The sequence below is a fragment of the Erpetoichthys calabaricus genome, chromosome 12 (assembly GCF_900747795.2).
Source record: "Erpetoichthys calabaricus chromosome 12, fErpCal1.3, whole genome shotgun sequence".
NCBI classification, from domain to species: Eukaryota; Metazoa; Chordata; class Cladistia; order Polypteriformes; family Polypteridae; genus Erpetoichthys; species Erpetoichthys calabaricus.
Window position 1 is genome coordinate 27,060,308 of NC_041405.2, and position 15,621 is coordinate 27,075,928.

The following is a 15,621-nucleotide window of genomic DNA, read 5'->3' on the forward strand; positions in this document are numbered from 1 at the left end:
ATTTTGCTTGCGAGGATATACGGCCTTAAGACGCAGTGTCTGGTGAAGGCTATATTCAACTTGAGCAGTACCCGGTTGAGACAGCAGCCAAAATGGGAAAGTCTGAAGTTTAAAGAGCTACTGCCCCATTTGGCGACTCTTTCGTGGCACATGGTAGAAATAGTCCCTAAAACTGAGAAAGTATATTATATATGACATGCTAGAGACCGCCAATAACTATGGGTGTGCTGTCACAACTGATATTTCAACCAAAAACCTCTTTCATATCTGCTACCATTCATCATATTAATGAAAATTACAATCTTGTGACTCTGTTCAAAGCAAGCATGATTAAAACGGATGAAAACATTCACAATTTACTGTTTGAAAAACACGAGTTTTTGGAATTAACTGTTCAATCATCGCAAATAAGATTGTCTTTGTTACCGACCAAGAAGCAAAGACAAACACACAAGATAAAACTTTAGTGTCCACATTCTTTTCTTAACACAATTCTCTCAAGGGCTTTTACACCAGCACTGATGGAGAAAGCACCCGAAGTTGAATAGCTTTTGACTAATGTGGAGAAGTTCGTCAGGTATTTCACACATAATGGACAACAATGCAAGCTTACGAGGTCACTTAAACAGTTCGTGAAGAAAAGACAGGAACTCTAATTTCGAAATGTTGGATTCAGTGTTGCGGCAATTTAACGATTGGCCCCATCAACAAAAAGATACTCAAACTGTAGTCACTTTTCTGAACTGTTCGAAGATGTGACAACTGATTTAGAATCAGATATTACCACTGTAAGACCCTATCTAGACTTGAGGCACCCTGCAAGGTGGCGACAACTGACGCTACATTCAGTAAAGTCACATCCATTTGTTTGCAACATCTGAAAGAACCTGTCATCTAACTGTTCAGCACCAGCTCCTATCCACATACTCTACAAAATAGAAACAATTTGTCAGCTCAGTACTTCTAAATCAAAGATCAAGAAACAAGAAGAGATTTGTAATAATTGTGCCTTAATGGAACTGCACGAAATCAAAGAGTGCAGTGAAATTCACTGGACAGCTGTTAGTAACGCCATCTTTCCTCTTAGCGAGCTGATAAGGAGATGTCTATACACTCAGAGTGCTTTGCTTGATTGCAGTGTGTTTGCATTGATAAATAAAAAGTACTGTGAAAAAAACATAATGCTCACTTTGCAATTCTCCAATACTTTTTGGAAGTGGACAGGGTTTGCTAATAGTAATATGCGATTAGTAAATGTTATGTTTTAAGCAAACCTTATATGTGTGACTTGTACATAGACATCACATACCTTCTGTGTCAGAACGGCACATTTTTATGGAATAAATAGCAATTATTAAGATCTATATATATAATTCACTAAGTCACTGACAAGTAGACACCCATGGAAAGCACGCAGGAAGGGGTGTGGATTCACTAAGCCGCTGACAAGTAAGACACCCATGGCGCACGCAGGAAGGAGCCACGGCCACCAACTCTAAGACCATTGGATACGACGACAACTCGCAGAGCCACGCCCACCAACTCGGACGCTTCGACTCGGTCAAAACGCCGTCATTTATGTTTGTCTGTGCTAGAGTACACATGCACCTCTGAGCCACGTTGACTTTTCGGTTACGACGCACGGCCGCGTGCACCATCGCAAACTGTTTTACATGCTACATACAGCAATTCGCATCCGTGACAAACATGCGTCTTCTTAGATGGTCCTGCAGGAACATGGAAAACGTTTCCCCGCCCATGACCAGGCGGTGTGTATGCTTCGAGAACGAGGGTGGACGCGGCAGGACCATCTAAGAAGAGGCATGTTTATCGCGGATGTGAATCGCTGTATGCAGCGTGTAAAACATAGGATACGCACGATAAATAAACCACACTTAGCCCGCCAACGCTAAGACGATGGGATACGCTGACAACTCACAGAGCCACGGCCACCAACTCGAAGACCATGGGACGAGAACGCCTGCCCGCCCGCCCGTTACCAGCGTGTAAAATCATCACAGCTTTTAACTCACATACTGCAACAACTCACCAAACAAGGACGCCCTGTCTCTCGAAGCATTCACACTGCCGGAAGACAACCATGGGATACACAAAAAATAGCCATATCAGTCAACTCACAAAGCCCAGCCCACCAACTCGAGCACGCGTCTACCCACGCTCTCAAGGCATTCACGGTACCTGCTCATGTGCCCGGACGGAACAACTCACTTTCGTCTCTGCTACAGTACACATGCACCAATGAGCCACGTTGACTTTTCATTATTCTTTTCGGTTTCGGCTGCATTTCCATATATAATCCACCAAGTCATCCGACCGTGGGATACAAATGACAGAGCACCGCCCAAGAACTCGAACCGCTAGAGAGACATGCCCACCAACTCTAAGAGCACCAACTCTAATACGCCTGCCTGCCTGACTGTTACCAGCGTTCACCGCAATGTACTGCAGTATAAAACCATCACAACTATCAGACGCTGTCTATATCTAAGAAGATATATAGATACTCATTATTCCCCAGCACGCGTCCACCCACGCTTTTAAGGCATTCACAGTGCCTGCTCATGTGCCCGGACGCAACAACTCGCCACACACAAATATTGCTTAATTTGACTCAACACGGGAAACCTCACCCTGCACGGACACAGAGAGGATTGACAGATTGATAGCTCTTTCTCGATTCTCTGCGTGGTGTTGCATGGCCGTACATAGTTGGTGGAGCGATTAGTATGGTTAATTCCGAAAACGAATGAGACTCCCTCCTGCTTAATAGTTACGCGATCGCCAAGCAGTAGGCGTCCAACTTCTTAGAGGGACAAGTGGCTTTCAGCCACATGAGATTGTGCATTAACAGGTATGTGATGTCCGGTACTGCATGTGCGCTACACTGAATGGATTAACGTGTGTCTACCCGGCGCCGACAGGCGTGGGTAAGCCGTTGAACCCCATTCGTAATGGGCACCGGGGCTTGCAATTGTTCCCCACGAACGAGGAATACCCAGTAAGTGAGGGTCATATGCTCCCTCTGAATACGTCCCTGCCCTATGTACGCTACCCCGCTACTACTATGGTCGGGTGACTTGGTGGATTATATATAGAAAAGCAGCCGGAACCGCAAAGAACAATGAAAGGACAATGTGGCTCAGAGGTGCACAGACGACAGTTGCACGACCGGTGCACCGGGCTCGATTTTGTTTTCACTTCTGTTTACAGCTCTCGGGTCATAGATAGCATTGTTGCAATGTTACTTTTCTTGGTGGCTTATTACATTACGGATGTTTCACATGTTCATTTTTTTCCCTGTGCTAAAATGATACTAAAAAAGTGTTTCTCAAGTGTGACTCCGGAACATCACAGTACGCAAGCTATATTAAGCGTCAACAACAAAGACTCGCTACACCTTAATCTACAAGTACTGACACTTATCCCTACCGATGAAGTAACTTTCACCAGCGTGCCTTCTTCGTCACAAACGATCCCGCTTTCAGTCACGGACAATTGTATGTTGCTCTCTCCAGAGGTCTATGTTTTCATTCACTCACAGTGGTATCCACAAACCCACGCCATTTGGACAACTGTGTCGTTCAGGTAGTGTTCACCCATCAATACATAATTATGTGGCGTATGCTACGCCGCGGGTTGGCTAGTAGATTGTAATTTATTTCGATATGGAATAGTAAGGTTGCCTACTTACCAAGCTTTAACAAGACAAGTTGCTTACACTGCTCTTTTTTGTTCCTTTGTGTGAAAAAGACACACAGATTTGTGCTAGAAATGATAATTTAAGTCCCATGGGAAGATCTGTATTAAACAGTGTCTATCCATTCATTATCCAACCCACTATAACCTAACTACAGGGTCACGGGGGTCTGCTGGAGCCAATCCCAGCCAACACAGGGCACAAGGCAGGAAACAGACCCTGGGCAGGGTGCCAGCCCACCGCAGGGCACGCAAACACATGCACAACCACACATACTAGGAACAATTTAGAATCGCCAATGCATCCAACCTGCATGTCTTTGGACTGTGGGAGGAAACAGTGATGAAGCAGAATCGTCACAAAAAAAAAAAGTGAAAAGGACAACTGGGTGAAAAAGGGGAAAGATTCAGCCACCTCCTTGTACTCGATCATGTTAAACAGGCTTATCAACCACACATAATTTTTTTACCTTAATGGAAGTGGGACAAAACCGTTAAGAGTGCGGGTGGGAGGTGGACAAACGGGTCAAAGTGTATGCGGTAGTGGGCAGCCATGGCATGGAGTACTGTGGGCCCAGGTTTAAAAAAAACTAGTCCCGCTTTGACCTCCAACCAATGAGTTATCATTCGGAAAGACAGTGCATATAATGCAGCAAAGAATAATGAAGACGGGTGTTTTGGATGTCACAAACAGAGGAGAGGTTCGTCTGTCTGTTACTTTGCATTTTATGTACCATGATAGAATGAAAAGAAGAAATAAACTAATCGGGAGTGGTCTCCCCTAAACTTTTTTGTACACTCGGATATGGGGATGGATATTTGAGGAGTAAATCGCAAGACAATGATTATATTTTTGTATTATTTACATTAAAGAACCATCAACAACAAATCAAATCAAATTAATAATATATTAAACAATTCTTATAAAAGTTGAATAAATTGAACTCTGCAGCTGCATAAATAAAGAGTAAAGTGCCACTTCCAGTTATTGGAAATAGCTCAAAAATTGACAGAAATCTCTGTTTTGTACCTAATACTTGTATGCAAACTTTGGTTGACTCAAGTGAAAGTGTACTCAAGTTATCGTGTTTACACACACACACACACTCTAACACACATACACACACAGACATAGTTCCAAAAATGGTATTTTCGGACTCGGGGAGGTCTAAAATGCTGAGATTCATCAAAATCTCAACTTAGAAAATCTTTATATAGACAACATCTTATTAACAATCACGCTCCAAATTTAACTTCCCAGCTACACAATTCTTTTCCTATACAGGCAGTCCCCGGGTTACGTATGAGATAGGGACTGTAGGTTTGTACTTAAGTTGAATTTGTATGAAAGTCAGAACAGGTACATTATTTTAATAAATGCTATTGTTGACCGACTGTAACAAAGTGCTCTGCCAATGAATGATGGAGTGTCACCTCTCTCTGACCTTTTTATTATTTCTACTTTATTTTCAATGGTGATGGTTTTTCTCTTCTTTACTGTATCACCAGCACTTGCATCAGATTTGTGTTTCAGAGACATTGTTGAAGGGTGAAGACAAAAGGTTAAGATGAGCTCTTCTGCACAGCACTGTACACGCTATCACAGCAGGCAGGTATCCCTCGTCAGCATGTCTGATGTACTGAACGAGAGACAACTTCCTGCTATGTATGTAACAGTACAAGCAGGCTTGCTATTGAGAATGAATGGGAGTAGCGAGGGGCTGTTCACCACCCACCCACCACACAGTCACCTCCACTACAGTATGCAGCCTGCAGCGTGCGTCCGCCCACCGAGAATGAACACGGTGCAGCCAAAGGCGTATAGTGAATCGCCCACCACTGCCCCCATTCAACAGGCAGCCACACCCTTAATGGCCTCCGTTCAGCCACAACTGGGTCACCACTTGCAGCATTAACAGCCGCCCACCGAAAACGATTCGAGGGGAGCTGTGTGTAGTGGGCAGGGCAGGGAAAACGCTCTACACCGTTCCATCCAGCCTGTGTCCAGTCAGAAGCAGTAGCTGCGGCGGTGTAGTGGGTGGACAGCGAACCGCCCCATTAAGCCTCTGTCCTGCACACGAGCGACAGCTGTGGCCCCAGTGACTATGGACCACGGTTCACCGCCAGGAGCCACCCGAGGGACACAGGGACACTACACTGCGCGAGCAGCGAAATCACACCCCTCCAGCCACTACTTGCAGCGTCCTCTGGCCAAAGATGACGGACCGGCAGTTAATGAGGCACATGCGTCACAGCTGCGGCCTCGTTCGTAAGTCGTAGGTCGAGTGTCCATAACCTGGGGACTACCTGTATGCAAATTAAAAATAAACCTATCCATATTTCCACATCGCGCACCTATATCAATCCCATGGACCATACTGGTTAGACTTGATGAAGACTCAGATACCATTTCAATAACATATATAAATATTTCAAAGAATCTGCCCTTCAAAGGTGCTAGGGAACAGTGGGAAAGGGAATGGAACTCAGCCATACACAGAATACACTTTAGTTATCTATGTGCCCAGCATCCCATAATTCAATTACAGGTCTTTCATCGATCACAATTATCTTGTCCAAAATGCGCTCACTGTAAGATCTAACTTGTGAGAGCTGGCACCTCAGCTCCAACTTCACTAGGCCATATGTATTGAGAATGATACTAAAATTAGTATGATGCTCAACCAAAATCTTTTGAATTGAGGACAGTACTCTTGACCAATGAATGAGGGGAAAAAGCAAGTTTTCAATACAAAACTGTGGTGCTAGATGATTGGAAAAATGACAATGGGCATTGTACTTGAAAAATGTTATAGTGTACTCTAAAAAGTTAAAGGACATGGTTTCCTATTTCATTGCTGGCACATTATGGAACTTTATGAGATGCAATCCAAAAAACCCAAAGAATATCTATTGACTTTTGTGAGCATTAGCCCGAGAGTCTTGGGTTATGCTTGAATTGTGATACATACACAAGACAGCAGGTTCTGCTAGATGGATAACTGACTTGGTGAGCCAGTGACTTGATGGACTCTTGGACATGAGAGTCATGTGAACAACTGGTCCAAGGTTCAAAGAGCAGGACATAGAACGGCCATATATAATAGAAAGAAGGTGCTGTTGTCTTGGTTAGATATAGGCGAGTGCTGTAGACTGGGGCCTAACCTGTTAGTAAAAACCCAGAAGGCCTACACATTTACTGTTTTTTCCCTTGATTTTGCTTTTGAATTATCCTTCCTTGTGTTTGTTATTCTAGTTATGGTAGTCTCTCTGTAGTCTTTCCTGGATTCAGGGATGCATAGACAGCACCCCTACTACTGGCATTCTGTAAATTAATACAATGAAAGTTTGTAAGGTGTTCTTGTCAGCCATACTTTTTTTTGAGAGTATTTTGCCCTATTGCCTTTCCAAATGCCTTATCATTCAAGCATACATGTATTTAGATCATATTTAGTTATATGTCACAGTAAGAGACACATAAATAAGCAAATGACTGAAAGCAGCAGTGACAGTACCTGGGTGGCAGGTGTTGAACTCTAATCCGGACTGTGCTGGCTGTAGTAACCTCTCAATCAAGCCGCTTGACAAAAGAGAAGGCGAGAAAATGATGGGACGTTTTGACTTGACGGGGGTGGGTCGAACAAGGCTGTACGGAATCAGGTTCTCCTCTTGCTCTGCAAAAATGTAAAATGGAAACATGCTGGTATAACAAAACTTCCAATTTCTTACTCATAACTAAAAAAGAAAAGCACACCATTCATCCTATGGATGTGAAACAACTTTTTACAAACAGCAAAGTTTTGATATAATAGAGAAAAAGGGCACATGATCAGTCCTGTTCATTGCTTGATAAAGAGCTGTTTTGAGAGTGCTTGGAAAGAAAGGCACTGAATGAAATAAAACGATCCTTTGATTCCCAGCAGGCTGCTGCACATTAGCACTCTGGGAGCTTGCACTCTTGGCTCTGTTCAGCTTGATAAGATGTGGGCAGTTGTCTAGGCCTTTTAAAACCTGCTCTTGGCAAATGGAAACTGCTCCTTTTCCTGATGTTACCTGACCTGTATATTCCAAAAGTTCTCTTAATACCCATCAGGTGAAGCAACATTCTTTACACAAAGGAAGATAGGGAATGTGCAAACTCCACATACACTGTGATTGGATGCAGGATTTAAACTTCATTGCAGGATCTATGTGGTCACAGCATTAATTACTACACCACTCTTCTACCCTATTCTATTATTCACTTTAATAAAAGGATAAGTGTATGTGTATCTAAGTGTCTGTCTCTGGCATTCCAACAGACGGTGCATCACAAACATCTGCAGAAATGAAATGCATTGCAAATGGTGCATCATAAACATTAACCCTACTTTTACGAATCACAAACCAAATGGCATATAACAGAGACATATACATTGCATTTGTCCTTCAAAGCACATCATAAACATTTGCAGCCAAGTGATTTATTGCTACAAATATTTGAGTTGTGCCACCTGTTGGAATGATAAATGCAATTTTTAACTACTGCATGCATTTTAAAATACTTTCCAATAGACGAGGCACTCCAAATGTTAATGCTCAGGTCTACATTGATTATTTAGATTTCAACGTGCTTAAATGGGTAGCACAGCTAGTATTATACTATATTATATCATATTATCTCCTCTCATTTCATCTTATATTATATTAAAGCAGGTTTTCCAATACTTTTGGAATGATTTAGATCCATATTATTTGACAGAGGAACGGTACAAATTCAATCAGCATGGAGGGAGATTATGTGTGGCTAATTGACAATACAAAAATATATTTTAAACATTAAATGGAGACATCTATTGGTCTCCTTTGAAAATTGCACAACCATTTTGATCGCACTCACCACTTCTAGATTTTCAACCAATTGGCAAATAGACCATTTATGAACTCCCACTGAGTAAAAACAATTTATTATTAACAGACTGACTGAGGCTGTGTGCTTTCTGCATAGTTTCATTCTTTACCCCTGAGGCCTGCACACAAAAGCAATAAAGAAAAAATTATAACAGCTGTAAAGCTAAACATTAGTAAACATTAGCCAACACATGATAAACCGTAATGGACTTTTTAATTAGCCCATCTTTTTACAGGCTCTTTAGCCAAATAGCTTCTTTGTTAGATGCACACACCTCATATTTTACACGGATCATAAAAAGGTAAAAATTGAGCTTAAGTACATAAAAATTAAACATTTATATTGGCATCCTGAAAAAGGTCAGCTAACCAATGATGCAGCATCCACGTATTAGTTCACATTTATTTATCCAACACAGAAGGTAAACTGAGCCAGTTCTACAAGCACAACGATTAGCAGCCTCTGAATGACACACGTGAAGTTCTGAATTAGCAGTACAGCGCAGCCAGTGTTACAAACCCAGCAAAACAGCTTATTCTCAGTGGCACACGCTCAAACAAAAGTTTTATTTTTATTGGACTTAAAATACAATCTTTATTACATACCAGGGAATTTCTCTTATACAAAACAAATAAATGGTTGTGATCTGTACTAGACATTCCAGCACTCCAAACCCCAGACAAAAATCCCAAAGACATAAACCCTGGTTTTAAATAAAAGGTTTTATTACAGTAAATACCTCAAAACTATCATCTTATTGAACATAATCACAATTCTTTCTTTCTTTCTCTTTCTTTCTTTCTTTCTTTCTTTCTTTCTTTCTTTCTTTCTTTCTTTCTTTCTTTCTTTCTTTCTTTCTTTCTACACCTCCCAGGTGAGCTTTGTCCTTCTTCTACATGACTCCAACTCGCAGGGATGAGGTTGAGCAGATTCTTTTGTTTTAGACCTGGGAGCACTTTGGCTACCTAATAGCCCATTGGAAGCACAAGGCTGCCCCATGGGACTACAGTTCCCAGCATGCCTTGCAGGTGTCCATACAGGTAACGTTGCCAAGAAATGCTGCCACCCAGCGTGCCTGGGAAGCATGTAGCCCTGGAAGATTGTCTCCCCCTTTCTTCCATCGCACTGGTTTCCTGGCTGGGTATTGTTCCTGGATCCAACCCTGTCAGAACACTAACATACCCACTTCTAGGACTGGCATCTTCTGCCAACCATCTGGCAAAGGTACGGTTTACTTTGCCACTTTTCCTGTCTGCTTGCCAATTGGGTCTTCTGGCCAGGTAAGGAAATGCTGTACATTACATGGTCCATACGTATTTAGTAATAATCACACTCAACAGAAGATTTTACTATACAACTGATTGTACTCTATGATATACTATATGGAATACATACTTATATATTTCTTTTAGTGTGTATGTATGTGTGCATGTGCCCATGTATCAGCTTGTGTAAATTTAAATAAATTACGTATAGCAAAAACTACTTGTGCAAAACATCTGCAGTCATGACATACTACAAACAATCAATGAATCCGGTCCCATGACAAAACAGAGCAGACTGCAAAAAATGTTGGTTAAAGTAACTATTTCTATGGAAGTTATCATTGGACATACAGTAGATCAAATGGGGTAAGTACTAAACCAAAAACAATAACAAGGCAAACACAATGAAACAATTGAAAAAGATGTTTTTATTTTTTCTAAAGTTATTATAGGTCTCAATGTTTAACACAACAACAAACAACAACAACAACAATAATAATAATAATAATAATTATTATTATTATTATTATTATTATTATTATTATTATTAATACCCAAATTAATTATTATGTATATATTAAAATAATTGTTCAGAAATGTTCTGTCTTTGCTGGGATGTAGTCATCCAGGAGCTCTACATAACACAAAAAAAAAATCACATAATTTTCGGATGAAAACTATAATTTTAAAACAAAAAAAAATTCACTTGGATTTTACACAGGAGCACACACAGGAGCAGATGTATTTAAATATCTATCTATAGATCTATATCTATAGATCTATTTATATATATATATCTATATATACAGTATATCTGTCTATATATATATATATATATATATAAATATATATATACAGTAATCCCTCGCTATATCGCGCTTCGCCTTTCGCGGCTTCACTCCATCGCGGATTTTATATGTAAGCATATTTAAATATATATCGCGGATTTTTCGCTGCTTCGCGGGTTTCAGTGGACAATGGGTCTTTTAATTTCTGGTACATGCTTCCTCAGTTGGTTTGCCCAGTTGATTTCATACAAGGGACACTATTGGCAGATGGCTGAGAAGCTACCCAACTTACTTTCTCTCTCTCTCTCTGTCTGATCCTGACGTAGGGGGTGTGAGCAGGGGGGCTGTTCGCACACCTAGACGATACGGACGCTCGTCTAAAAATGCTGAAAGATTATCTTCACGTTGCTACCTTCTGTGTGCAGCTTTTAAGTATGCTGCACGGTGCTTCGCATACTTAAAAGCTCAAAGGGCACGTACTGATTTTTTTATCTGTCTCTCTCTCTATCTCTCTCTAACTCTCTCTCTGCTCCTGACGGAGGGGGTGTGAGCTGCTGCCTTCAACAGCTTTGTGCCGCGGTGCTTCGCATACTTACAAGCCAAACAGCCCTATTGATTCGTTTGCTCCTTTGAAGAGGAAGATATGTTTGCATTCTTTTAATTGTGAGACTGAACTGTCATCTCTGTCTTGTCATGGAGCACAGTTTAAACTTTTGAAAAAGAGACAAATGTTTGTTTGCAGTGTTTGAATAACGTTCCTGTCTCTCTACAACCTCCTGTGTTTCTGCGCAAATCTGTGACCCAAGCATGACAATATAAAAATAACCATATAAACATATGGTTTCTACTTCGCGGATTTTCTTATTTCGCGGGTGGCTCTGGAACGCAACCCCCGCGATGGAGGAGGGATTACTGTATATATATATATATATATATATATGACTGGAAGCAGTGTGTCATTTAGGACCAAATGCACTACATGGAGCTCCATGGATAATTCTTAGCTCGAGAAGAGCAATATTTAAGTTAGAAGCGAGGCCATATTTTTTTTTTGATGTGATTGCACGATTTCTTTATAAGACATTTTATTGTTAAACAGGGATCATACGGCTGGTATCCCAACCACTGCTTTGGTGTTTGCTACAATGTTTTGCATGTTGATTATGGTGCTACATATAATTAATGAATGATGGATTGCTATCTCATGTGGAGTCTACAATGAGCTACTGTTTATACCAGTAGCAATATGGGCATCACAAAAAAATCTTGCTAGGATAATTTTTAGATAAAGATGCCAAACAAACATTAACCCAGGAGGATATTTAGAGACATTTCAGTTAAAGCAAGTTTTGCTTTCATTCACTGCACATCTCAGGAATTACAATGCACTCACTGTGGTTAAGGGTGAACAGCAGTGGGACGACACAGCTCACATTTCGGCTGCTGGGTGTCTTGACCAGGCGTACTTGCTCGGTGGGTTTCTTGGTGAACTGCAGAAAGAAGGAAAACAATCGACCAGTTTATAGGAATGGAAAAGTGCAATACATTTTCTGAATACCACATTAACACAAGATTGCATTTTATTAATTATAAATCCATCTGTCTATCAGTAACGTTTCATTGAAGCTAAAAGGGTAGTGTCACACATGCATGTCTATGGACCACTCTTTGTGTTGAGAGGGGGCACTGGAGCTAACATTCTCCTCCCTTATTCCCACCACAGCACAGAGAAGACGCCTAGTGAGGGCAACTGACTCCACCCCTTCCAGTCCCCAAGCTACAAATCCCACTGCTCATGGGCGGTGGTTTTCAATCTTGCATGAATCCTCTGAAGAAAGTTCTGAAGAAAGCTGACCAAAAATGAAGTCTTAACTGGAGACGTTTTAATGTAACTGCAAGTCTGTGTGCCGCCTGAAACTACACATCAGCATTTATCAGGTTGTATGGTTGCCAATGTTCGCTTGTGCTTTGCTTATTGTTATTATTTTATGACTATTACCAATAATACATAAAGTTGTAACTTAACTCCTGCTTGTCTTTTACTACACCTAATTGCCTGAGGTTGTAGAATGTAGGAGGGAAGGTGGGGAGAAGTTATAAAGTACAGTACCTCATGAACAGTGGTAAGTCTCTGAGATTTGAGGCATTCTGACAAAGGCTACATATTAATAATAAAAAAGGGGAAAGTAGAGTAATAAAGACTCTACCAAGACAAAACACTTATCTTAACCCATTATAAAATGTACCTAGTACTACGAATATAGCATCTCACAAATTATAAGAATAGGAAAATACCTGTTGCACAACTCAAGAACACCTTAAAATTTGGTATGAATTGAAGAAATGGTATGTGTTTCACAGTGAAAGACAATGATCATGATCATTATCATTATTATCGTTATTATTACTTATTGAGTAGACACTTTTATCAATGCGACTTACAAAGCAAGTTAAATACATACAATCATGAAGGTACAAGTATCAAAAGCAATAGTAAACAAGATAAACAGTAAGCAGAAGGGATCAGAACAACTACATAATTATAACTGAAGCTAGAATACTACAAAATTCCGTATCCTAAACTCTTTGTCAGTGCAATGGCAGCTAACTTGTAGTAGAGAAACTAAGCAGTTTGAAAATATTTAATAAAATGATGTGTTTTAAAAAGATGCCTAAACATGAGCAAATTGGGTGCTGATCAAATAGGTAAAGGGAGATCATTCCACAGCCTTATATTAAGAATGGAAATGCAGTGTCCAGTCTTGGCACGTTTGGCAAGAAGAGAGATGGTGAGCAGACAAGCAGAGGTGGATTGGAGACTCAGTGAGGGAACATAAGGAGAGATGAAGGATTGTAGATATTGAGGAGCAGAGTCACTCAGAGAGCAGTAGGTCAAGATAAGAGTTTTGAACTGGATCCTTGCAGCAACAGGAAGCCAATGGAGAAGTGTAGTAAGAGTGAAACTAGAACATCAGTCGAGCAACTGCATTCTGGAACAACTAAAGGTTGTCCTGCAGAGGGAGTTGCCACGGTCCAGCTGAGAGAGGACCAGTGCCTGAACAAGAAGTCTGGTGGCATAACTAGTGAGGAAGGGTGAAATCATCTGAGTAATATGAAGAAAGAAACGAAAGACTGTGTTGTTGAAGCTTACATTCAGTGAAAGGAAGTGATTTGGTCCAGAGTCACGCCAAGATTCTTGACCATGACTGATGGTAAAAATGTTGACGTTTTCCAGAGAGATGCTTACAGACAGATCTGAGGAAGGAGGATCAGAGAGCAAGTACAAGGTATCTGACTTTGAAAGTTCAAGTTTAAGGTGATGATCATCCATCCATGATGAGATGGCGGAGAGAGACAACTAGAGAGCTGGGTTAAAACCTGTACATTGTAAGAGGGAAATGAGAGGAAGATTAGGGCATTATCAGCATCGAGGTGGTAGGAGAATCCATGAGAAGAACAAATGTACAGAGAAAAGAGAAGTAGACCCAGTACTGATCCTGCAGACAGTTTCTGTGGAAAAGACAAGGAGTTAGACAAGGAGACACAAAATTATCGGTTCAAGAGGTTGGACTCAAACCAGTTCAAAACAAAACCACTTTGTACATCTTCTATGTCCTACAGAGATTGGGGAATTTAGTGTGTGACAAGCCTTCACTGTAGTACAGTATCTGCCGGAATGGCAGTTTAATTGGATGCCTTAGTTATTAGATTGATGCTTGTTGAACTGGGACTAATGCATCTTGTTAAGTGCAGGCCACACTAATATGAGGCACATTAGTTCCAGTAATATTAGGTGAACAATAAATCAATCAATCATTGAGAACCAGCAAATGGTATTTTAGGATGCAATACAAAGGAGTATGGTGCAATCTAATAAATATTTATTACAAGGAAACCTATCCTACACACAATAAGATTATGTATGATACTCTTCTTACTGTTCTGCATTTGTAAATCCGCATTAGACATTAGTGCGTATTATTGTCAAACTAAATTATTTAACAATAAACATGGTAGCGTGTTGTTGGAGGTGCTAAATCCTAGAAACTGCATCTCCCCATTTCTGTAGGGTTTTCCGAGGACCCGTGTGTTGGGTTAGCTGGGGATTCCAGATGAGCCCTGTGTGAGTTTGAGGAGTTGGGTATGAGTGGACTTTCAAGAGATGGCTTCTTTCTTGCGCCCAGTACGGCCGACATTGGCAGAATTGGATCAGGTGGGTCTGAGAATGTTATGTTAAATGCAAGGGAGGAAAGATGGGTTTGCAGATGACTTCTAAACATTATTGTTAATGGTGCCTCAGGGGCAGACACTGGCAAAGAGCACGACAAAGTATGAGCTACAAATGAGAATGTGCAAATGAGGAAAACTTGGGCATTTCTGAAGGTTATTTTGCCACAATAATGGCAGGCTCTCATTTTCTTCAGACAGTTAATTTGTTCATTGAAGATGTATTTAGCAATTTTATACAATGCCAGCCATGTGGGCCCCTTGGGCTAACAATGCAGGGCAATGAGGCACTCATCCAAATGGTAAACAAAAGCTTAAAAATGTATCATATCCATTCCTTTGAAGCAGCAACATCTTAAGAGCTTCAAATGTATGTTGAAGACTATAAAAACAAATTTTGAATTAATTTATTTTATCGCATATTTTTTGCACTGTCTTTTCCACGAGAAGGATTTTTCATCTCTGTTCACAGCAACTATCATGAACTGAGTTGAAAGGCAATCAAGAGGACACACAAGGACACCACATAGCAAATGCAGATACTCAGCATGTGAAAACCAAACAACAATAATAATAATGATAACAACAACATTAACAACAATAGTTTTAAGCTATGGTTAGTGGCCAACCAAATCTCTTGATTTTCAGTTCCCATTTCAAGACTGATCTATAGGCAACACATCTGTAGTGTTCTGCAAAAAATATTAAAATGTAGAAAGCCTGACTGAGTGGA

At 40.7% G+C, this 15,621-nt stretch overlaps 1 protein-coding gene across 1 annotated transcript in view; it reads right to left on the minus strand.

Annotated features, from left to right (window-relative positions):
• LOC114661981 (caspase recruitment domain-containing protein 10-like) overlaps positions 1–15,621 on the minus strand; it is a 174,327-nt gene that overhangs the window by 27,147 nt on the left and 131,559 nt on the right. Inside the window, exons 19-20 of the mRNA XM_051934920.1 lie at positions 12,055–12,151; positions 7,233–7,391 (exon numbers count right to left, since the gene is read on the minus strand). Coding sequence (XP_051790880.1) covers positions 7,233–7,391; positions 12,055–12,151 — 256 coding nt within the window. The remainder of the gene's footprint in view (positions 1–7,232; positions 7,392–12,054; positions 12,152–15,621) is intronic.